Consider the following 23,445-nt stretch of genomic DNA (forward strand, 5'->3'; position numbering starts at 1 on the left):
AAAAATTTGAGGATAACTGAAATCAATTCAGGAGTTGATTTGCTTATTGGGACCAATGTGCCTAAAGCGCTGGAGCCATGGGATGTCATCCGAAGCCAAAATGGAGGCCCCTACGCAGTTAGAACAATTCTTGGGTGGACAGTGAATGGACCTCTTAGAGGAGACTGTGATGTCGACACAAGAGAGCTACAATCAACGGTTACTGTTAACAGAATTTCTGTGTCAAGACTTGAGAATTTATGGCAACAACAACTGAAGGTTGATTTTCCTGAATGTTCTCGCGATGAACAACCTGGATGGTCCAGAGAAGATAATCAGTTCATGGAGCTAGTTACAGAGTCAATTAAGCTGGAAGAGGGACATTACACCATTGCTTTACCTCTGAGACACAAAGATCTGAAAATGCCCAACAATAGGAAATTGGCTGAACAGCGTGTTTTGAATCTCAGAAGGAAGTTTACCAAAAACCATCAATTTCTTTCTGATTATACTAACTTCATGAATGATATAATTTCCAAGGGCTATGCTGAAAAGGTCTCAGTTGAAAATCTTGAACGGTGTGATGGGAGGGTTTGGTATATACCACACCATGGAGTATATCACCCTCACAAGAAAAAGATAAGAGTCGTGTTTGACTGTGGTGTAGCATTTGGAGGAAAATCTTTAAACACTCAACTCTTACAAGGTCCAAACCTCACCAGTTCATTGGTTGGTGTCATCACTAGATTCAGAAAGGAACCTGTTGTTATCACAGCGGATATTGAGGCCATGTTTCACCAGGTCCGAGTCCCACCATCTGACTCTGATCTGCTGAGATTTCTCTGGTGGCCAAATGGAGAATATGATCAGCATCTGGTGGAGTACCGAATGGTTGCACATCTTTTTGGAGCTACATCATCTCCAAACTGTGCATGTTTTGCACTAAGAAGATGTGCAGAGGACAATCAGCAGCTGTTTACACCAAATGTCATAGATGCGGTGCTTCACAACTTTTATGTGGATGACTGTTTGGTCTCTGTGAGCACAGAAGAGGAAGCTGTCTCATTATATCAAGAACTCCGTGCTTTGTGCAAGAAAGGCGGATTTCAACTTCTCAAATGGATAAGTAACCGACGCAGTGTTCTTGCTGCAATACCACAGCATGAAAGATCAATTGATGTTAAGAACCTGGATATGGATAATGATGATCTACCTGTGGAGCGTGTGTTGGGAATACAGTGGTGTGTACAATCAGACCTGCTGAAATTCAAAATCATTCTCAAAGATAGACCTCTGACAAGACGAGGAGTCTTGTCCATTATAAGTTCCATCTATGATCCTCTTGGATTTCTGGCACCAGTTGTCTTAGTTGCAAAGGGGATTCTACAAGATCTAAGCAGAAGACACGTTGGCTGGGATGATCCTTTGCCACATGATATGGTCCAGAAGTGGAAAAACTGGCTGGAAGGACTTCATCGGCTTGAACGGTTTGGAGTTAACAGATGTCTGAAACCACAAGATTTTGGACAAGCCACAAGTTCAGCTACATCATTTCAGTGATGCAAGCGAGAATGGATATGGAACAGCGAGCTACCTGTTGCAGTGTAATGCTGATGGACAAGTGCATTGTGCATTTGTAATGGGTAAAGCCCGGGTAGCTCCACTGAAACCCATCACCATCCCTCGCATGGAGTTGACTGCTGCAGTGGTTGCCAGCCGCATGGATAAGCTGTTGAAGAAGGAGTTAAGAATGGAATTACAAGATTCAGTATTTTGGACTGATAGTACTTCAGTTTTGAAGTACATCAAGAATGAAAGATTGAGATTTAAGACTTTTGTGACAAACCGAGTTGGAGAGATACTCAATTTGTCAAATCCCTCACAGTGGAGTGCGTTGCTACCAGTATTAATCCAGCAGATTTGGCATCCAGAGGAACAAGTGCTAAGTCTCTCTTGAAGGCTAACACCTGGGTGTTAGGACCAAAGTTTCTTCAGGACCCTGAATGGAAATGGCCTGTAAATCCTGAGGACATAAGTCATTTTGCTCTGGAGGATCCAGAAGATCCAGAGGTCAAGACATTGGTTTCTGTTAATGCGACATGCACCAATGAACAAGTGGATCCAATTATGAACTTCATTCATTCAGTTTCTTCTTGGGATAAATTGAAAACAATGGTTGGGTGGCTACTCAGGTTTAAACAATTGTTGTTCAAACTGGCTCAAAAGAGAGCACAACTGAAGTTGGATCTTGCAGATTCTAAACTTGATGAGTTTAAATTTCAAGAAAGATTGGAGAAAGAAATGAAACTACAAGAACGGCAGAAGTGGCAAAGAACAAGACGGAACTTTTTGCCAGGAGATGTCGTCCTCATCGTGGATGGCTCTGCTCCACGCAACTCTTGGTTAATGGGTAGAGTTGTGAACATTGTTCCAGATAAAAGAGGACTTGTGCGAACAGTTCGCATCAAGACAAAGACAAACTTCCTGGAAAGACCTATTACCAAGTTGTGCCTGCTTCAGGAGGCAGCAACGGCATGAACATTTAACGAACTTTTCTCTCCTTTCCATTTACCAGTGACTTCCTTTTCTCTAGTTGATTGCTTATTCTAAATGATAGATTAAAATAAATTTGATATGGAGCAATTTATAATTGTTTCTTAGGTTTGTCTCTTACAGTGTTGACACTTCAGATAATTATTTTTGTAATAATTAGGGGCCGGAATGTAAGAGCCATATAGTCAAAATAAGCAATTACTGATGTGGCAGGAGCACAAGGTGTTGACACTTCGGTGGTGGGTGTGTCAAGGTGGGCGTGACTGTCACTTAGGTATGAATGGAGCAGAATTGGCGCTGGTTTAGTATGTATGAGGAAGCGGGTGTGACGGTGGTTGTCATAATTTCTGTTGACCATGCTATAATGTCGCTTATTGTTGGCGCCATTGTTTGGTTTAGCCTGGTCAGTATGTGTCAGTAGCTACTTGTAAAGTCTCAAATATGGCTGTTAAAGTTGGAATAAATGGATGATTGCAACAACTTGAAGCGACCTGGAGTTTGTTGAAGCATGCGTCGGACAGCGAGAAATTCACCACGTTAACCCAGTGCGGTCCTCTACAATACCGTTGGTTTGCCGCACATTTATATGGAATAGTGACACTAAGAAAACGTACTTTTAGAAACTAATCTTCCAAACGGCAACAAATAAAATGAAGTGAAATTTGAACAATTAATTGTTTTTGGAAAGTCTTCTCTGCAGGGATTCAGCTCATTTTCACTTTAATCCAAACAGTTTATTGTGTTAAAGTTTTGCTTTGTTCAGAGCCACATTCTCTCTGATCACTCTGCCTCTTATTATGCAACAAATTAATTTACCTTCTTAAGTCTAACCATATATGAAAACTCTACCTTAAATTTGCTAAATTTAAGGTACAAGATACATTCACATGGTCAATTAGTGACATCACCTTAGCTCCGCCTACTTTGAACAGGAAGTCACCAGTTTTTTCTGCTGGATGTCTTATTTTTACTTTTTGATTTGCATCAGTTTAAACCTGCAAAAAGTGACATAAAATAACATGATGATGAAAACTCTCAATGCTGGCTGGTTTCTGAACCATGTGGGCGTGGCAGAGTGGCGATCCCTCGCCGTTTGCATACGGTTGCATACATGCATCATCAGATTTGCATCAAACTGGATGATTATGACCTTTGTTGACCTCTAAAAAGCCCAATAGGATTTTACTGAAATTCAACTCCAGGGCGCCCCCTACATTACATGATTTTCACCAGATATTTTGTGCATCATCAGGGAGAACTGCAGCACACATTAGTGTCATACGTTAATGACATCAGTAAAGCCCCGCCCACTCAGGGAAACACCTGAAGATTATTGGTTGACTGCTCCTGCTTCGCCTGTCTATGACATCAGATTGAAACTGTATCCACTAACTCTTGATAACAACACATGATGTATCAAACCCTACAGGAAGTCCTCTCCAACCTTCGCTACAAAACAGGAAGTGACAGTAACTTTGCTCTGGAAGGTCAAATGTCAGCCAAGTTTTAATAACTGGACTCGTACTGAACGGGACTGAAGGCTATTTGGAATATTCACCAACAACAGGAAGTCCTCTCCAACCTTCGCCACAAAACAGGAAGTGACAGTAACTTTGCTCTGGAAGGTCAAATGTCAGCCAAGTTTTAATAACTGGACTCGTACTGAACGGGACTGAAGGCTATTTGGAATATTCACCAAATGCGTTGCCAAGTGGGCCGGTGTGGGAACGGCGCAAGAGCACCGACGACTGTAACGAGGTGGCGGTGCCGGAGTTGATGCTCTTCCGGTCAACATGGAGCCGGACCGGCGCTGAGCTGCCAAGGCCGTAACAGGCTGCTTCCAGTTTTAATTGTGATTATAACTCATAATAACTTTGATTTGTGTTCTTTTAGTGGCCGTTGCTGTTGCTGCTGGTTCTGGCCTCAGCCAGTCCTCAGGTCCAGACACCAGATGAAAACGGTAGGAGGGGATATGGCATGTTGAATTCTTTGAACCCTTAAAATAAAAATTGGATTTTTATATATATATATATATATATATTAAAAAAAAAAAAACATTTCTGTGACAATGTTGAGTGAGTCAGCATGTTACCTCGGGTCAAGAAAGAGAAGTTTGCATCCCAGAGCTGAGCTTTAAGCTTGAAAGAATTAATAACAGTCAAATATTTGTTGCAAAAATTAAAAGGTCGAAAATCTTTAGAGCCAGCAGTAAAAAATAATACTACTTTTTCTTTTTACAGTTTCCTCCTCCCTGAAACCAGATGTTGCTAAAATCAGACCTATCGTGTCCGTCTCAAAAATCCGACGTGTTCTGCCTCCGGCTCCAATCAGACAGAAAATCCCAGTTAACTCGACGCTCCCAGAGTTCAGTAATACAGAAAATCTACGATGGGTGAGATGGAATGGTTCCATTCCTAACGGCGCCGTTTCCATTTATAACAGTTACACTGATCGCATCGACTACATCTGCAAAGTCGGATGTCATTCTGGTTTTTACAACCCCTGCAAAGGCCCCTACTGCCACTACCCCAATAAAAAGGAAGAGCATCGTTCCTCCTCTTTTCAAATCCTTGTGAATGAAGATAATTTTGAGATCCTGGAGTGGAAGGAAGGTTCTTATGGTTCTGTTCCACAGAATGCAGTCAGAACCTGCTCCAGTGAGGAAATGTATGTAGGGAAGAACAAGTACGGATTGGGGAAGGTTGATCCGAAAGATAAATGTTTCTATCTCCCCTGGGAGGGAAGTGAGTATTGGTACCAGAAGAGCTATGAGGTTCTGACCCACATGAAGCCTGAAGAAGATTTAATCACTGATGTCAATTATCTCACAAATGAAGCTAAAATTTTTAAAGATCCTCCAAAAACCCTCCAAAGCTCTATCACTACCAACCATAACCTCAGTCCTGTGACAAGCACAGTTTCTCTGACTGAGACAACCACAGAGGAGAGACGATGGGAAATCAGCTCCTCCATCACAGTTGGCACAAATATGAACATCAAAGCAGGAATTCCCTTCCTTGCAGAAGGACATGTTGAAGTCAGTGCAGAGATATCTCTTGCATTCTCATATGGAAAAACCTGGACAGAGGAAATCTCCCACTCTATCACATTAGAGCTCACCATACCACCAAACCACAGCTGCACGGTAAAGATGGTTGGTTATCGGTACAGAATGGACATTCCCTTCACCGCACGCCTGAGTCACATCTATGAAGACGGAGAGACCAGATCAGCCATCATCTCTGGAAATTATCACGGAGTCCAAGTTGGAGATATTGGGGCTGAAATGGAAACATGCCGACCTATCCTCGCGTTCAACTCCAAAAGAGTGTTGAAAAACCCCTAAAGCATAACTGGAAAGGCTTTACCAGGCATTTGATTTAGAGCTTCAGCTTCATTTATGCTTTTTAATTCTTAATCTCTACAGATGTAATATGTAGGGTTGTAAGAGTGTATTTAGTCATACAGGATGTTTCTGGTACAAGCCTTTTGATGTATCAGACGTGCCTCTGTTGTTTTTGACAATGTTGCATATATATATCTTTAAAAAGTAGTAGCAAAGTATCACACTGAATTGAAAAAATAAGGAGGGACAGGGAAGTAGATCAGTTATGCTAGCTTGACTTTGAGAATCTTAACATGTAGACGTGCTGCAGAATCCGGTTCAGTTAATGGTAACGCTATGGTAACGGGTCTGTGTGTAGCATTGATAGAATTAAAATAATAACCTATATAAATACTAATCATTATACTTGAGGACTGTTAGAATCTCTGTCTGTTTTCTGAGAGATGTCTGCAGGAAACTGTGGGAAGCGTCCTGCTGAGGAGTGAGGAGTAGGATACCATGACTGGAACTGCAAAGCTATAGTCTTATCTTATGAAATATGCTTTTGAAGAGTTTATAAATGAGTTGTATTCATGTGAGTGTGCAGCTGTTTTTGCTTCCCCTTCCTTCAGAGCTGCCCACTGTCTGTAACCAGGGTGTTCCCAATCCTAATAAAAGCAGGAGAAAACTCAGCTGAAGCTTCAGAGCTCAGGCTGAAATCTGTAACTGGGTCTCACTGTTTTCTCCCTGCAGGTAAAAATAAGTTCTGACTCTTGTCTCTTCTTTGTGTTCAGGTAATTTAGACCTAACAGCGTCAGCAGTGGTTTTGTGTTCTCCAGTTTTTCTGCATTGTTTTTCCATTTGCTGTGCTGCTCTGCACTAAGTTAATAATATCTACAAGTCCAGGTTTCCTTTTGTTAACTGAATTATTTTACAGTGGCAGAGTGGCTGTGGATGGTAAGTAAAGGAAGAGTCTCAAAACATCTAAAAACATTTAAAATCAGATTTGGAAAAGTTATCAGAAAATCTTCCTCAACAATTTCAACCAGGAATCTTAGCATCCATTGGCCACTACACAGTAAAAAAATATGTTTTAGTTATTTTATTTAAATGTAACAAAAACATATCAAACCATGATATTAAAACTGAGATACTCACTCAACCATGATTTGCTATTTTATTACCACTACATCCAAGTTAATAACTATTGAAATTATTATGAGCAAAAGACTATATTTTAAAAGACAATAATCAAAAGTCTATAATTATGATTACACAAAGGAGTGTTTTTTTAAATGAAAATCAGACAAAAGTATTTTTGTTAATCATCTCATTTAAAGATGACTGAATCTTGTAAAAATACAGTTTTATCAGTTTACTATGTGAGCTATTCTATGCATTTTATTTGGCATTAATAAAGTTTTTAATCACTGAAAATAAAATTGTTTTTGTGCCAAACCAACATGAACTCCTCTCTCTTAATTTGTTGTTGTGTAAAATGACAAAAGTTTCAAAATGAGGCATTTCTGTTCCAAGTCAGCACAAACACTATTCTTCACTCTTTATGAAAGAAAACAAAGCATTTGATTTTAATCAGGTTTTCTGTTGGGTTCATTGATAAACGATCATTTTTTTATTGGTTTGAACAGATAAAACAGAAACAGACTGAAATGATCTGATTGTCCAGCTGGTTTGAACAGCTCTGTTATGGACCTGTTACACACAGGGAACCATGCAGCCATTTAAGAGCTGCTGTAATGTGATCCATGTTCCTGGTGTTGGTCAGGACTCAGCCAGCAGCAGCTGCTGGTTAACCTGGTGAAAATAAAAACCTGCAGCAGTTTTTCTTTGTCCTGATTAAATAGAAAACTCTTTATTCTGGGAATGTGGTTAAGGCAACAGCTGCTGAATTATTGGAATATAATAATATATTATTATATTATATATTATTCAGGTCGGAATCCGTGACATATTTTAGGCTGAAACAAGAATTTCTGTCTTTTCTGGATTGAACTGAAAAGGCAGAAGTAACCAGTCTGCTTATGGATATTTTGGACAAACCAACAGAGGGACTGTAGTTGGGTATGATCAAGGTTTTTTGTTATCAGTGTGATATTCTGAGCTCAAGGGATCATAAAGATATAGAATAAAAATGGCTCAAGAATACAGCCTTGAGGTACCCCACATGTGACTGTTTACTCTACCAAAGTAGTTATAATTTAGAAATGCAAAGTCTGAGATAAAGGACATAAAAAATGTTTAATACGATGCACTGCTCTATGATTCTGTTTTAATAAGGTAAAGTATTTTTTTTTACCATGCTTGGTTTCAGATAAACGTTAGTAGTTAAAATGAATATGAACTGACTTCACACCTCATGCTTTCTTTCACGCTTGATGCGCAGTTTGTGGGCAGCAAGCGTGATAATCTCTGATCTGTTGCTCAGACCAGTGCAGAAGAGCTTCATGGTCATCAACACGTTTAGAGAAAAATGGGGAAGCTTCAGAGGAAGTCACAACTTAGTGGTACTGATGTGGTAGAATGAGGGGTGATTTGCTGCACGAAGCGCCTGGTGCATCTAATAAATTAGTATCAGAAGGAAAAACGTTTATGTGGAAACGTTGGAGCAACGTTTGAAGACAGGAGGTTGGAAAACGACAGAGATGTTTTTTTCAAGAGGATAATGACTGGAAACATAAAATAAATTAGATAAAGTTTATGTTAAGGGCTAAAATGTGAATATTTAAAATACTAAAATGATTTGTGTGAGCCTACAAACCATTAGCAAACTGTTGTAAGACACGAGGAAGAAAACCCAACATGTTTGACCAAATTCACAGTTTAAAGGTAATTCTACTGAATCCAACAGGAAAATCTGAGGAACATTTAGAAAACCCTCTAAATGACCTCAAACTGGACGAGTTTAGTCTGATTTAATGTTATATAGAGTTAAAGGTGATGAGTTCATGCAAATATCTGCTTCAATATTCAGATTTAATGCAGAATAATTACTATAAAAACTCAGAGGGAACTGACAACGACCAACAACCAATCCTGAGTGTCTGCAGAAGTCGTGACTTTATTTGGTGTTGTGTGAGTTGAATTAAACTCTGATTGGCTCTTTAGAAAAATCCTCCTCCTGATAATCAGATATTAAAGAACAAACAGGCTGAGATGAAACCATTTTACATCTAAAACAAACCTGCAGGTTTATTTCACCCACTGAAGAAACCAAGAGCTGAGAACTGGTCAACTGATCAAAGACTCTTCAGGAAATCAGGTAAAATGTTCACTTTCTTAACTCTCAGGTAATATATTAGACCATCATTATGATTTTATACTGGATCTGATGTTAGATTAAACAAATATCCATCTAGGTTTGGTCAATAACTGGTTGATTAATTTGGTAATATTTAGGCTGGAACCTGAAACTGATCTGTGTCTGTTGTTTGCAGATATCACCGCTGTGAAGAACTCAGAGGACAGAAATGGTAAAATAAACCAACAACCAGGCGTCCTTTTAACCAGAAAATTAAAAATAATTAAATAAAAAATAGCTAAATAAGTTTTAAACATGTAACAACTGATTAAAAATCTGGAATCATTTTTTTACTATTTGAAAATTATTTATTGTTCAAATTATAAAAGACAAAGAAGACAAAATTAAACTTTATAGACACAAAATCTAATTTACAAAAAAATGATGCAGCTGTCTTTTCTTGTTATGGATTTGCAATATTTGTCGTCTGGAAGCATTAAATTAATGATTTCATATGATGACAGAGACTGAATCTGTGAATGATTAATGAGTAATCAGCTAATTGTCCTGATTATGAATAGTCTTCTGAAAACATGTAATTCATAAATGGAGTACTGACACCGGGCCGTCAGCTTTTAAAAATATTTAGATTTCTTATCCAGGAATGCCATGAAAATGTGAAGTTTCCCGTCAGATTAACTGAGAAAATGATGATTTTTCGTAACTTTTAATCCGAACATGTTTGAGTCGAATGTCTAAAGTTTCTCAATCATTTTTTCTCTGCTGCGCCGTCAGTCCAGCTGTTTCTACCAACATCATTTGTAACTCCAAAGCGACAACACTGGCACGGCTTCCTTTTGACGGGCTCTTTATTAAACGCCGTGAAAACTACAGAAATAAAAGACAAAACTTTAGACATAAATACATTTACAGACAGACAGATGACATGTGCTCTGACAAAGGTTACCTCGTGGCCGCCTGCCACTTCGGAGGTCTTTAACAGATTAATTCGTCGTTGTTCACTCTAAACCAAAATATTAAGTAATTAAAACACCGTAAAAACACCATAACCAATAAATTCAGAAAACATTACGAACATAACTATAAAATACCTTGACTGCTACCGGAGACACGAGGCTGCTGCGTGTAGCTCAGTTCCAGGCTTCTGCTTCTTCTATGTTTATTCAAATCTCGCAGCCTCACGCATGTACACAAATCTCGCGATAACTTCCAACAAAATAGTTCGAGTCGAAATAAAATACAATCATTTAACACAAATCTTAAAACATGAACCAAACAACTTAAAATACGTTATTCTAATTTTTAGAAATAAACATAAAATTTTTCAAGAAATAAATTCTTTTAGTGACACTTACATCATTTAAACATCGTCCATCCAAACGGTGAAACTCTGAAGGTTTTAACCACTAAGTGAGAATTTAAATCTGCTGTTTATGGTCATTTGTCTAAAAACATAAATAATATATTAATCAAAATCTTTGTTGTCTGTCATTTTGACTGAAGGCGTCAAAAATATCTGGTGATAATTTTTCTCATATATTTTTAGATTAAAATAAAATGTTGTAATAATAATGACATTATTTAATTTGCATTTATTTGAATTAATATTCAAACAGCCGAAGAATCCACATCGTGGCGTGGATGAATAAATAAATGTCTCTTTTTGTCCACAGTGACAAAATCCACTGACTGTTGGGGGGGAGGGTGTGTGTGTGTGTGTGTGTGTGTGTGTGTGTGTGTATAAAATGGAGAGAATTGTATGTATTTTTGAGGAACTAATCTTTGAAGTGCCTGTAAGTTCCTTTTTAATGCAGTATGTTAAGTACAATCGTAACCCCACCCTGTTCATTTATGTGAATTCTTGTCCAATACATTGAAATAAGATGCTGTTTTCTTCAGGGTCACATTTTATAACTCATAATAACTTTGATTTCTGCTCCTTTCAGCTGCCGCTGCTGCTGCTGCTGCTGGTTCTGTCCTCAGCCAGTCCTCTGGACCCGGACAGGAACCGGCTGCCGGATGGAAAGGGTAAGATGGTTGAAGCCTCCTGAGAATCAATGTTTGATTGTTAGAGATGTGATGTTGGAGTTAGCATGTCACCTCTGGTAAAGAAACAACAAGGAACTTTATTCCACTTTGAATTAAACAGCAAAATCTGGCAAAAGATCTAGAAACAAAGTAAAAAAATAAATACTCTTTTTCTTTTACAGTCTCCTCTGTGAATCCAGATCCTGAGGATGATGTTGCTAAAATCAGACCTATCGTGTCCGTCTCAATAATCCGACGTGTTCTGCCTCCGACTCCGTTCAGACAGGAAATCCCAGTTAACTCGACGCTCCCAGAGTTCAGTAATACAGGAAAACTGCACTGGGTGAGATGGAACGGTTCCCCTCCTAACGGCGCCGTTTCCGTTTACATCAAGTACGTTGATCGCATCGACTACATCTGCAAAGTCGGATGTCATTCTGGTCTTTACAACCCCGGACTAGGCCCCTACTGCCACTACCCCAATAAAAAGGAAGAGCATCGTTCCACCTCTTTTCAAATCCTTGTGAATGAAGATAATTTTGAGATCCTGGAGTGGAAGGAAGGTTCTTATGGTTCTGTTCCACAGAATGCAGTCAGAACCTGCTCCAGTGAGCAAATGTATGTAGGGAAGAACAAGTACGGATTGGGGAAGGTTGATCCGAAAGATAAATGTTTCTATCTCCCCTGGAAGGGAAGTGAGTATTGGTACCAGAAGAGCTATGAGGTTCTGACCCACATAAAGGCTGAAGAAGATTTAATCTCTGATGTTAAATATCACGTCCAAACTGCTCAAATTTTCAAAGATCCTCCAAAAACCTTGAAAACCTCTACTGCTAGAAACCTTTCCCTAATGAATGTGACGAAGACGGTTTCTCTGACGAAGACCACCACCGATGAGAGACGGTGGGACTCCAGTCATTCCTTCACAGTCGGTATAAGAACTTCCATCAAAACAGGAATCCCCTTTGTGGCAGAAGGACAGATTGAAGTCAATGCAGAGACGACTCATAGTTTCTCAGGTGGAAATTCCTGGACAGAGCAAATCTCCCACTCTGTCACTTTAGAGCTCACCGTTCCATCAAACCACAGCTGCACGGTAAAGATGGTTGGTTATCAGTACAACATGGACATTCCCTTCACCGCACGCCTCCAGCGAACCTATGAAGACGGAGAGACCAAATCATTTACCATCTCTGGAAATTATCACGGAGTCCAAGTTGGAGATATTGAGGCTGAGGTGGAAAAATGTAAACCTCTGTCCAACTCCAAACGCTTTATCCTACAACAAAATGATGTAGGATATCTGGAGAGCAAAAACCTCCTGAAGTGAAGTTAGCATGACTTTACCAGGCTTTTGATTTAGAGCTTCAGCTTCATTTATGCTTTTTTATTCACTCTTTGAAAATGTAACCATGCTATTAGTCAAAGGAGTGACTTTTTATATAATCCTGATAAAAACCCAAAACATTTTTATTAACTATCATCTGATTTAAAGTTGATCTAGAAACAGACATTGTACCCTGTGAGTTATTCTATGCAATTTATTTAGCATTAATAAAGCTTGTAAGCAATGAAAATGAATTTGGTGTTTTAATTATTGATCATCAATTATAACATGAACTCATTTTCAAAATGTATAAAATCAGATTGTTTAAAAAGAATTGTTTTTAAAACACATGTAACTATTGGTTTAGTTTGTTAGCAGTTCATCACACTTATTATTCAGAAAGCAAACAGACAACATTTATCAAAGGACATTTATAAAGTTAACTTTGTTTTCTCAGGAGACAGTCAAAATAGTTTTAAATGTTTCTCTGAATATTTCGTTGACTCAGTTTTCCATTGGCAAAATGTTTTCCTGAGGCTTTTAGAAAAGGCCTGGAGTTTGTTGATGGATCCAAATGCAGCAGGCTGAGATGTAGATTTAATGAAAGAAACATGATTAAAAAAACAACATATAAAAATCTCAGAGAACGAAGGAGTCGGAGAAAAACAAAACCATAAATCCAAGGAGAGGAGCAGGGAATGAATGAGGAGAGAACGGTAGGAACCGGCGAGGAGCGAGAGGAGAAAAGGTGCACAAGTCCTGCAGGCTGGAAGGAGTTCACTGATTGGCTAACTGATTAACCCTTTCAGGGTTGGAGGGGAGAGAGAGAGAGATACAGGGGCGAGGAAATTAATCCAACAGTAAAGAAACACTAAAACAATTAAATTAGAGTAACTAAGAATAACTAGACATGAGAAATAAACTAGAATCACTAAGAACTGAAACAAAACTGATTTAATCAAAATAAAAACCAAAATTATTAAACTAGAATCAAATAAAACTCCAAAACAATCAGAGACCCTTTAACAGAGTTTATATGAGCCAAAAATATCCACCATGACCCGACATTAAAACTGATCTCTAATTAAACATTTTATAATTTGATGCAGACTTTTGGTGTAAAAATGGGGCAAAAAATGTACTTTGTTTCAGTCGTAGTGGTAAAACAACATTAAAAGAGTTGTCCATTAATATTCATGAAGAAAGTTTAAAATGATATTAATGTCTCTTTTTATGCTTCTTGATTCTGTTTGCTTTACAAAACGTTTGCAGCTTTTCTCACGTCTGTCTCTTTTTGACGATGATATTGAGAATGAAATAATTCTCTCTCAACCTCTTTCTGTCTGACCAATTTTGAAAACTTTTAAAATATTCACAGCACATTTTTGATAAACGGATTTCCATCAACCATTCTGTTGAAACGTTGAAAGCATCTGATCGTTTCCCCAGTTTCACAGCAGGGGGCAGCAACACGGTTTCTGTTACAACCTCAGAGTGTGAACAACTGGACGACACACACACACTTTTTACTCATCAAACTGCATCCTGTCAGTAATCAACTCCCCAGTATTTATGCCTTTAAAACTTAATGACCTTTTTCACATTGTTCTACTTTGTTTTAGGTACAATATTGAGTTTTAATTATCTATAAGATTTAATAATCATAAACACAAGAAATAAATAGTTGGAATATATCAGTAGGTCTGATGATTCTATATAATGTGAGTTTTACTAACTGAGATATGACACTTCTATGCAGTATTTTAATTTATACTGTGTTTTAAAAACAGTTACATTCCCAGGAGAAAATGAAAATGATTCCTGCAGACATGAATGCTTCATGTTAGACGTCTTGGTGTTTTCTCCAGGATCTTTGGATGCTGTCATCTTCAAAGTCTGTAAGCAAGTCCAACCACTCCAGTGTTTCTCAGTTCCAGTCGCCCTGCATGTTTTAGGTGTTTCACACCTGGATTGAATATGTGGGTGATTAACAGGCTTCTGCAGAACTTGATGGTGATGTAATCATTTGAATCAGCTGCTCTAGAGGTTCATCTAAAACATGCAGGGTGGGGGGACCTGAGGGCTGGAACTGAGAAGCACTGAACTACTCTGTGTGCAAACTCTTGTTGGTTTGGTTCAAAGATAAACTCTTCAGTTCATTAAGAAGCTGTTGATACGACATTAAGACTGCAGGAGGAAATGGAGCCATTTTCTCTGAATGTATGTTTGGTCATGACATTAGCACTGGGTTTGATGTAGATTAAACATCCATGTAGCACAAGCTACAATCAGAAACCACCAGACTTTGTTTAGGCTTTTCTCCACTTATTAATGAGACGACACTAATGGGAATAAATGAACATTTATATCTTTTTACGTTACATTTAATCGGCATGTATCTGCCAGCAGCCTGTGGTGGTGATGAAGACGATGATTTGGGTCAACGTGGATCGCTTTAGCCTTCCTCGTTCCTCCGGTTCTGCAGAACTGGAGGAGATCCACCAGACTTCCTGTCATTCTACTACACATCCTCACAATCTGTTCAATCGGGGTTTATTTTTCAGGAAAAGCAACTCAAACCAAGAAAATGTTAAAACTGACTCGATAAAACAAATTAAAACATTTTTATTAAAACATTGAAACTTCTTAATGCAGACACAGACTGCATCTGTTATTAACCTCAAGCGGTTGTTGATGATTGACCCAAGATGTTCATAATGTTGTACAACCTCAACAGCCTGACCGTGATAAAACTCGGTCGTCTTCCTAAAATCAATTAACATCTGTTTGGTTTTAGAGACATTAGTGTCCAGAAATGAGTCTATAAAAGCCGTCAGCACAGAGCCAAGGTCGTCCAGGTCATCCAGCAAAGACACAACTACAGAGTCATCAGCAAACTTTACAATCTGCCTTTAGTTTGACTCATTAGGAGACAAACTGAATAAAAGGGGTGAAAGGTCGTGGCAGTTTGGACTGAAACCAATAATGTCAGAAGGTAGATATCGATCTGGAGGTTTTTTAGTCTTGCAGCAAGTGAGCTGAACAAGTACAAAGCAACCACAGTTTTAAACAGTATTTGCCTTCAATGTGCTTCATCAGACTTCAGTGTTTATTACATTGTTTTTACTACATTCAGGTGACAGGAATCGATCCAGACAGAACCTCACACTCCTCCAATCCGACGGGACGTTTCACTGATTAATTACATATTTTATGCAGTTTTTTAAAATAATCCCCTAAAAGTAAAAGCCAGTTTGGAAAGTATTACAGTAACTAACGCAATGTTAATATTTTCTAGTCACAGGTTTAAGTTTTATTAAATAAGAACTTAGAAAAGTAAAGTTTGAATAAGATAAAGAATATTTATTACAACAAACTGCTTTATTATTCTAAGCAGGAATGGCTGATTGGATTTTGTCTGAACTTAGATAAATGTGATTTAGAAAAATCCCATTTATCTAAATGAGCTGACATTTTAAGGATACTTCTGTTGACTTGTTCTGATTAATCCACTCCAAACTTTTCTGGGTCTTGAAAAGCGTCACTATAAGTTTGTGTTTAATCAAAGTGTGAGTATTTAGCCACACCAGTAAACGGGTCAGGGTTAGTAACTCTGAGCTTCATAACGATCCGGCATGTTTTGTTTGAACAACATCAGATGAAACTTTAATACTCAGTGCCCTTAATGTTTAATATTTTGTTCTTCTTTTATACCTAAATATAGCAGCATTTAGAAAAACAGCATAAAGGAGAAACATGTGTGGTTATTTGGTAATGTTTTCATTAGGACAAACTGGCAATTTTTAAAGAATTTCTGAGGTTTGATTAACTCGTCTCTATGGAAAAAATACATTGACAAGGTCCAATATTTGTATTTTCTCTGTAAATTCTTCTTGCACAAGCTTGTTAAAATAGTACCAGAAGAAAACTTGGTCATCTGAGAATATTTGGATCGTCTTCAGAAGTGGAGTTTGTTTTCTGTGAATCTTTTAAGCTTCTGCTCAGATGATCTGTAAAGCCAGTACTCACTAGTCACCAGAAACAGCATGTCTGGACTTTCACAAGAAGAACATCATACCAGTACGGCTGCAGGAAGAGCTGCGTCAAAACGCAGGCTGGTGAGCTGGTCTGAAGATTTACATCACTCAAAACTCCAACAGCTGGATGAGAAACATGTCTATAAGATAATTGTAATTTTATTGTGTTTCTTATCAATAAAAGCCCTGAAATGTTGGTTTTTGGCAGATTAATTTAAATAAATACGGTTTTGAAATGTTTACCTGAACTTTGGTTAAAATGTTCTCTACTCTGTGGTTTGCTACTGTGTCTCACATGCTTTTTCATCCAACACCTTAATAGTCTAAACATTGTGTAACATCCAAACTGTCATATTTCATTTGTCCTTTGGTTTTTCTATGAACATTCACAATTTTAGAAATACCTATTCTGGCATCATCGTTCACCTTGGATACGTTTGTCATGTTTAGAGAGACTCAACATCTTTGATCTTAGTTTTAATATAGTTTTAATATTATAATGCCTCTGAAGTTTGGGCCATTTTTTCTTCTAATCTCTCCATTCATCTGCATCTGGTCATTAAGACAGATCCCATCATGTCAGTTTGGTAACATAACTTCTTTTATCTCCTGGTGATAAGCAGTTGTAGTGCAAAACATGCTAACTAATGTTATAACTGTAGACATGAAGATCAACAAAAAGAGGTTTCTATTTTAAATGTTACTTTTATTGCACAATTTTATCAAATGCCTTCATGACCTGGAGTGGTAGTTTGGATAAAACTTCCCAGTGGGCAAAATCCTTTGGAATATTTTACTTTTAATTAAGAAATTATGAAAAACAAACTTACAGAAAACATGGCAAACACAAGGAGCCAGAGTAGATCAAAAACAGAAACCCAGAACCAAAGGCAGCAGGTAAACCAGGGAAGTAATGGGATGATATCAGGAGGAACCAGTAAGAGGTGGCTGTGGAGAAAAATAATGAGAAAACTAGAATCCAACCTGAAAACAACCCAGGAGCTGATAATACAGGACTTCTGGTTGAAGTCTGATCTGATTACCCAACATGGAGAAGCTGCACTCAGTTTCCTGTAATCCAGTCAAACTTCCAGAAAAAAGACAAGGAAACTTTATTTACACAAGTAAAGTTTCAGCCACTATCAACTCAGTGCTCAGTTAAAAGCAACATTAAGAAAAACATCCAACAGAATCAAAACCAATGAAACACTTTAAATCAAAGCTAACAGTTCATTTATTTAGAGCTACGTCTGAATAATAGAATTATTCTCATCTAGATTATAACGTTTTATTACTTCTTTATCTTTCCATTGTAATGTCATTTTTCTTTTATGTTTTTTAATTGTGTTAAAGTGATTTATTCAGATTCTCATCATGGTTGGTTTTCTTCAGGTTCTTTTCTGGATCATTTGCTTCCCAACATCAACATCATCAGAACTGGACGTCCAAACCATCAAAACAAACAATCAAAGTTTGTTGTTTCACATAATCTCACATAATGAAGGTCAGATAATCTACTACTGCTGTTGGTGAGTGGGGATTAAATCCTTGAACCACCTTCAGGCTGCAGCATCTGAAAGCTTTAGTAGTGGTGAACTGACTCAAAACTATTTTAAAGTTATGAAACATAAATCAGTCATAGTCTATTCAGGTAACTAATCTGTCAAGTTCCCATCACTGTTTCTACAAACCACAGAGCACAAAAGTAGAACAATGTTTCATAATGAGCTTGAGGTTTTAACACCACAATATGTGAGCTGAACACGTACAAAGCAACTGCAATTATAAATGCATTAAAATGCATCATCAGACTTTTGCATTGTATAATTTTTTCTTTTAGGTAACAGAACCTCACAAGTTTCATCTATTACATATTTTATGCAGTTTCCAAAATAATCCTTCAATGTTTGTAAAGCAATAATTTAAACTATTTTCTGGAGTCCCATAAAGGTCGTTAATATTTTCTCATTTATTTTATGTGGTAGGTCTAGTCACAGGTTTAAGTTTTATTAAATAAGAATTTAGAAATGCAAAGTTTGAATAAGATAAAGAATGTTTATTACGACAAACTGCTTTATTATTCTGCTTTCATTTAACTTTAAATATTAAACGGTTGTTTGTTTCAGATAAACTTTGGTATTTTAAAACATGGCTGACTTAACAACTCATGTTTTCTTTCACACTTTCTGCTCAGCAACTTCAAAATGTTCATGCAGTTTGTGATAATATATGATTTGCTAAAACAATAACATAAGAAATAACAGATAAAGAAGAGTTTAATGACAACTTGATCTTAACGTTTGGTCAAGAAAGCGGAAGGTTTGCAGTTCTGATGACATCACAGCTTTGTGGTAAGGATGTGGTAAAGTCACTTCAAGTTCTATCATTTGCTTTACAAAGATCAAATGATGTGTGAGAGTCTTTAAACTAACAACCACTAATATATAAATATTTAGAAAAGATGTATTTATAGCTCAACTTAAACTGGAATAGTTTTATCTGATTTAATGTGATGAAATGAGAAAACAATGTGATGGTTTTATACAATTATCTGCTTCAGTTTAATTCATTTGATGTGTTAATGCAAAATAAAGAACATTGAGTAACAATAGATTCGCCTCAAAGACCCTGAAGAGGCTGCTAACAACCAACAACCAATCCTGAGTGTCTGCAGAAGTCGTGTCTTTATTTGGTGTTGTGTGAGTTGAATTAAGCTCTGATTGGCTCTTTAGAAAAATCCTCCTCCTGATAATCAGATATTAAAGAACAAACAGGCTGAGATGAAACCATTTTACATCTAAAACAAACCTGCAGGTTTATTTCACCCACTGAAGAAACCAAGAGCTGAGAACTGGTCAACTGATCAAAGACTCTTCAGGAAATCAGGTAAAATGTTCACTTTCTTAACTCTCAGGTAATATATTAGACCATCATTATGATTTTAAACTGGATCTGATGTTAGATTAAACAAATATCCAGATAGATTTATTGTTTAGTGTTATTATTTTTGGATTGTAACTAAAACTGACTTTTCTCTGTTAACTACAGTTTCTGCTCTGAAGACGACAAACACGGACAGAAATGGTAAAATAAACTAACAGCTGATTGTACTTTCAATAAAGACGTCAAAATAATCATTTTAAATAATTTACGGCTTGGTGACAAATGTTTTAAAAGTTAAAACAAAGAGAAGAAAAGATAAGAAGTCCATAAAAACCTGGAATCCAGACAAAGATCTGAAAAAAAATCATTCAGGTTGAAAAATCCAAAAAGGGAAAAATAATTAGACTTTTGAGACATGGAAGGATGATTTTAAGAAAGCTTCTGATGCAGAAGCTGTGACTGTGATAGTATCATTTCATGCAGAATGAGTTACGTAGTTTCTGGACTCTACCTGTCGGGCAGGAACTGGGTTTGGGTCAGTGAAGCTAAACGGTTACAGGACAATTACAGGTTGGCTTTGGCAGCTTTTGCCCTGATAAGTGAAATAATACAAAAACTGCTTTCTATTTCACTCATTTTAATTTTGTTTATTGATGTACAACATTCTGTTCATGCATCATAAAACTCATTAAATTATTACCTTCAGTTCAGAAAAACATCCTTAAATAATAAAAATAATCTGAATTTGTAAATAAATGTGTTTTAGAAACTAATTTGTGTGACTTTTAAAATGAATTCAATTCTGAACCTTCGATAGTTTTTGCTAAGTTTTCTCAGCAGCTTTCAAGTTAAATTGTTGACTGGATTTTAGTCATTCCTTAAATAATTAGCAAACAAAAAGACACAAGAGGAAAAACTTTACCATTTGCTGGAAAGCTGTATTATATATATATATTATGTTTATTCCTGATAACTTTGATTTCTGCTCCTCTTAGTTGCCGTTGCTGTTGCTGCTGGTTGCTTCCTCCTCCAGCGTTCAGCATGTGGACAGGAACCAGCCACCAGATGAAAACGGTACGAGGGAGGAGAGTTGAACCTTAGAATAAAACTTTTATTCTTTTCTTGATTGAACAATAGAGAAAAAAATGAAAGGGTAAAACATCTTTAAAACCAACAGTGAAAAACCTCACTAGTCCTTTTCTTTTACAGTCTCCTCTGTGAATCCAGATCCAATGGATGATGATGCTAAAATCAGACCTATCGTGTCCGTCTCAATAATCCGACGTGTTCTGCCTCCGGCTCCGTTCAGACAGGAAATCCCAGTTAACTCGACGCTCCCAGAGTTCAGTAATACAGGAAAACTGCACTGGGTGAGATGGAACGGTTCCCTTCCTAACGGATCCGTTTCCGTTTATAACAGCTACACTGATCGCATCGACTACATCTGCAAAGTCAGATGTCATTCTGGTTTTTACAACCCCAGACTAGGCCCCTACTGCCACTACCCCAATAAAAAGGAAGAGCATCTCTCCTCCTCTTTTCAAATCCTTGTGAATGAAGATAATTTTGAGATCCTGGAGTGGAAGGAAGGTTCTTATGGTTCTGTTCCACAGAATGCAGTCAGAACCTGCTCCAGTGAGGAAATGTATGTAGGGAAGAACAAGTACGGATTGGGGAAGGTTGATCCGAAAGGTAAATGTTTCTATCTCCCCTGGAAGGGGAAGGCATATTGGTACAAGAAGAGCTATAAGGTTCTGACCCACATGAAGGCTGAAGAAGATTTAATCACTGATGTCAAATATCACCTAAAGAAAGACAAGATTTTCAAAGAACCTCCAAAAACCATGCAAAGCTCTACTGTCACTAACTATAGCAGCAGGGATGTGATGAAGACGGTTTCTCTGAGTAAGACAACCACAGAGGAGAGACGGTGGGAAATCAGCTCCTCCATCGCAGTTGGTATAAAAATGAACATCAAAGCAGGAATTCCCCTCCTTGCAGAAGGACATGTTGAAGTCAGTGCAGAGACGACTCATACATTAACAAAAGAAAATTCCTGGACAGAGGAAATCTCCCACTCTGTCACATTAGAGCTCACCATACCACCAAACCACAGCTGCACGGTAAAGATGGTTGGTTATCGGTACAGAATGGACATTCCCTTCACCGCACGCCTGAGTCACATCTATGAAGACGGAGAGACCAGATCAGCCATCATCTCTGGAAATTATCACGGAGTCCAAGTTGGAGATATTGGGGCTGAAGTGGAAAGATGTAAACCTCTGTCCAACTCCAAACGCTTTTCTAAAGACATGTAGAACATCTGGAGTGTTGAATAGCTGCTAATGTGTGGTTAGCATCTTTACCAGGCTTTTGATATAGAGCTCCAGCTTCATTTATGCTTTTAATTCATATTCTTTATGCTCATATTCTTAAATTCAGTTCTTCTTCAGTGATCTTAGTTTATTGTGTTTCCTCTGTCTAGTTATTGTTTAGTATTAGATTTATTTTAGTCTCATATAATCTCCTGCCCTCTCAGATTAAACTCATTCTGTTACAAAAGCTGCTTTAAATGCTGAGATAATAAAATTATGCCAAACATTTTTGATGCATTTTTAAAACGTTTGTGTCATAATCCATTGATGTTTGTGTTTCTTTATGTTTTTCTATATATCTTATGTGTTGTTTAGTATTTTCAGAAAGGCCCTGCCAAGTTTACTTTATTGTTCATTTTTGTAGCTTTTACTGATTTCTTGGATTCACTTTTTATACCCAAAATGTTCCCACTCGTTTCTGACAGGTTCTCTAACAGCCCCATTCTGTCCGACCATTTTTAAGTTTTGGTTTTATTCTACACACATTTTTGCCAGACACTGAATTTTTAACCAGACAATGCTATAGAAATCTGAGAGCTTCTGGTAATTCCCCCAGTTTCTCAGCAGGGGGCAGCAACACGATTTCCGCTCAAACTGGTTGGTTGCGTCATAACTCCAGTGTGTATTAGTGGAAACATACCGACATAGAAAAAGACTAAAACAGAAACGTAAATGAAACTAAAAGTCCAAAATCTTACAAATCAGAACAAACCAGATCTCCAGACTGTCTGAAAAAAAAATGCAGAATCAGATTTTAGTTTATACTAAATAAAAAACCTTTTCTTCTCCAGTGATGCTCCCCCAGAATGTGGTGAAACTGCACTGCAATATTTAGTCATTTTTGAGTTTGTAAAGCATTCAGAATAAAACATTTTCTCTTTGAAACATTTGTTCTGTATTTAAGCAGATTCAATAAATCAAATGCAGATTGTGGTGCAAGCAGGGTTACTTTTGATAAAAAAGTTTCTGGATGTCTCTGGTGATGTTTACTAGGAAATTACACAGAAAGTATTAAGGTATTAAAGTTGAATATTTTGTGTTGGTTTGTTTAACTTTTAACCAACCAGAATCAATCTAAGGTCAGACAGATTGATGGCGACTGGATACCAGATCCTCTGAAACACCTGCAGACTTACAGAATACATCTAACAGGTTTTAGCTGCGACTACTTGATTCAAAACTATTTAAAATATATTAAGTGTATCATAAACTAGTCAGGCCTCTTCAAACATTGTTCTGTGTTTGTTTAACCTTCATGTGTTGAGTTTCCATCACCGTTTAGACATCAGAAAAGAGGAACATCGATTCATTCCTTTGCAGGGAGATGATGATCTTCAGGTTATTTTAGACAACAAGAGAGAACTGAAAAGTCCAAACCAACATGATGTTAAATGTTTAAAATGTAGTTTATTACACTTTTGTGTAGGGTTGTACATTTTTTTCTTTTTGCATATCTTTTTGCAGCCACAGTTTCCACTTTCTAAGTTACGTTTTTAGAATAAAGAATTTAGAAATGCAAAGTTTAATGAGATAAAAGATGCAGAAAAAGATGTTTAATGCATGATGTTGATATGGGTTTCATAGTCATGTTAGGATGTAATTCCTGCAGCAGTGCTTGTTATGACTGTTGAATGTAAGTTTGCAGTGTAATTTATCAG

General features: G+C 37.4%; 3 protein-coding genes and 1 long non-coding RNA gene across 4 annotated transcripts; 3 read left to right on the forward strand and 1 right to left on the reverse strand.

Moving 5' to 3' along the window:
* The first annotated feature begins 1,618 nt into the window (after positions 1-1,618).
* On the forward strand, positions 1,619-7,124 carry LOC122827944 (natterin-3-like). The gene is made up of 3 exons (XM_044111083.1): positions 1,619-1,747; positions 4,426-4,492; positions 4,773-7,124. Exons 1-3 carry the CDS (start codon positions 1,619-1,621, stop codon positions 5,876-5,878), a joined length of 1,302 nt encoding a protein of 433 aa, XP_043967018.1. The 3' UTR covers positions 5,879-7,124.
* Positions 7,125-9,007: 1,883 nt separating this feature from the next.
* On the forward strand, positions 9,008-12,747 carry LOC122828520 (natterin-3-like). The gene is made up of 4 exons (XM_044112138.1): positions 9,008-9,137; positions 9,313-9,348; positions 11,084-11,165; positions 11,348-12,747. The coding sequence occupies exons 2-4, from the start codon at positions 9,346-9,348 to the stop codon at positions 12,493-12,495; spliced, it is 1,233 nt and encodes a 410-aa protein (XP_043968073.1). The 5' UTR covers positions 9,008-9,137; positions 9,313-9,345; the 3' UTR covers positions 12,496-12,747.
* Positions 9,905-10,352, reverse strand: LOC122828524. The gene is made up of 3 exons (XR_006370240.1): positions 10,229-10,352; positions 10,084-10,140; positions 9,905-10,004 (listed from the first exon to the last, which is right to left on the reverse strand). It is a non-coding gene; the product is annotated as an uncharacterized LOC122828524 (long non-coding RNA).
* A 6,534-nt stretch (positions 12,748-19,281) lies between the features above and the next one.
* LOC122828522 (natterin-4-like) lies at positions 19,282-22,057 on the forward strand. Its single transcript, XM_044112140.1, has 4 exons — positions 19,282-19,415; positions 19,578-19,613; positions 20,408-20,486; positions 20,622-22,057. The coding sequence occupies exons 2-4, from the start codon at positions 19,611-19,613 to the stop codon at positions 21,728-21,730; spliced, it is 1,191 nt and encodes a 396-aa protein (XP_043968075.1). The 5' UTR covers positions 19,282-19,415; positions 19,578-19,610; the 3' UTR covers positions 21,731-22,057.
* The last annotated feature ends 1,388 nt before the right edge of the window (positions 22,058-23,445 follow it).

This window comes from Gambusia affinis, linkage group LG03 (assembly GCF_019740435.1).
Source record: "Gambusia affinis linkage group LG03, SWU_Gaff_1.0, whole genome shotgun sequence".
In the NCBI taxonomy this organism is placed as follows: Eukaryota; Metazoa; Chordata; class Actinopteri; order Cyprinodontiformes; family Poeciliidae; genus Gambusia; species Gambusia affinis.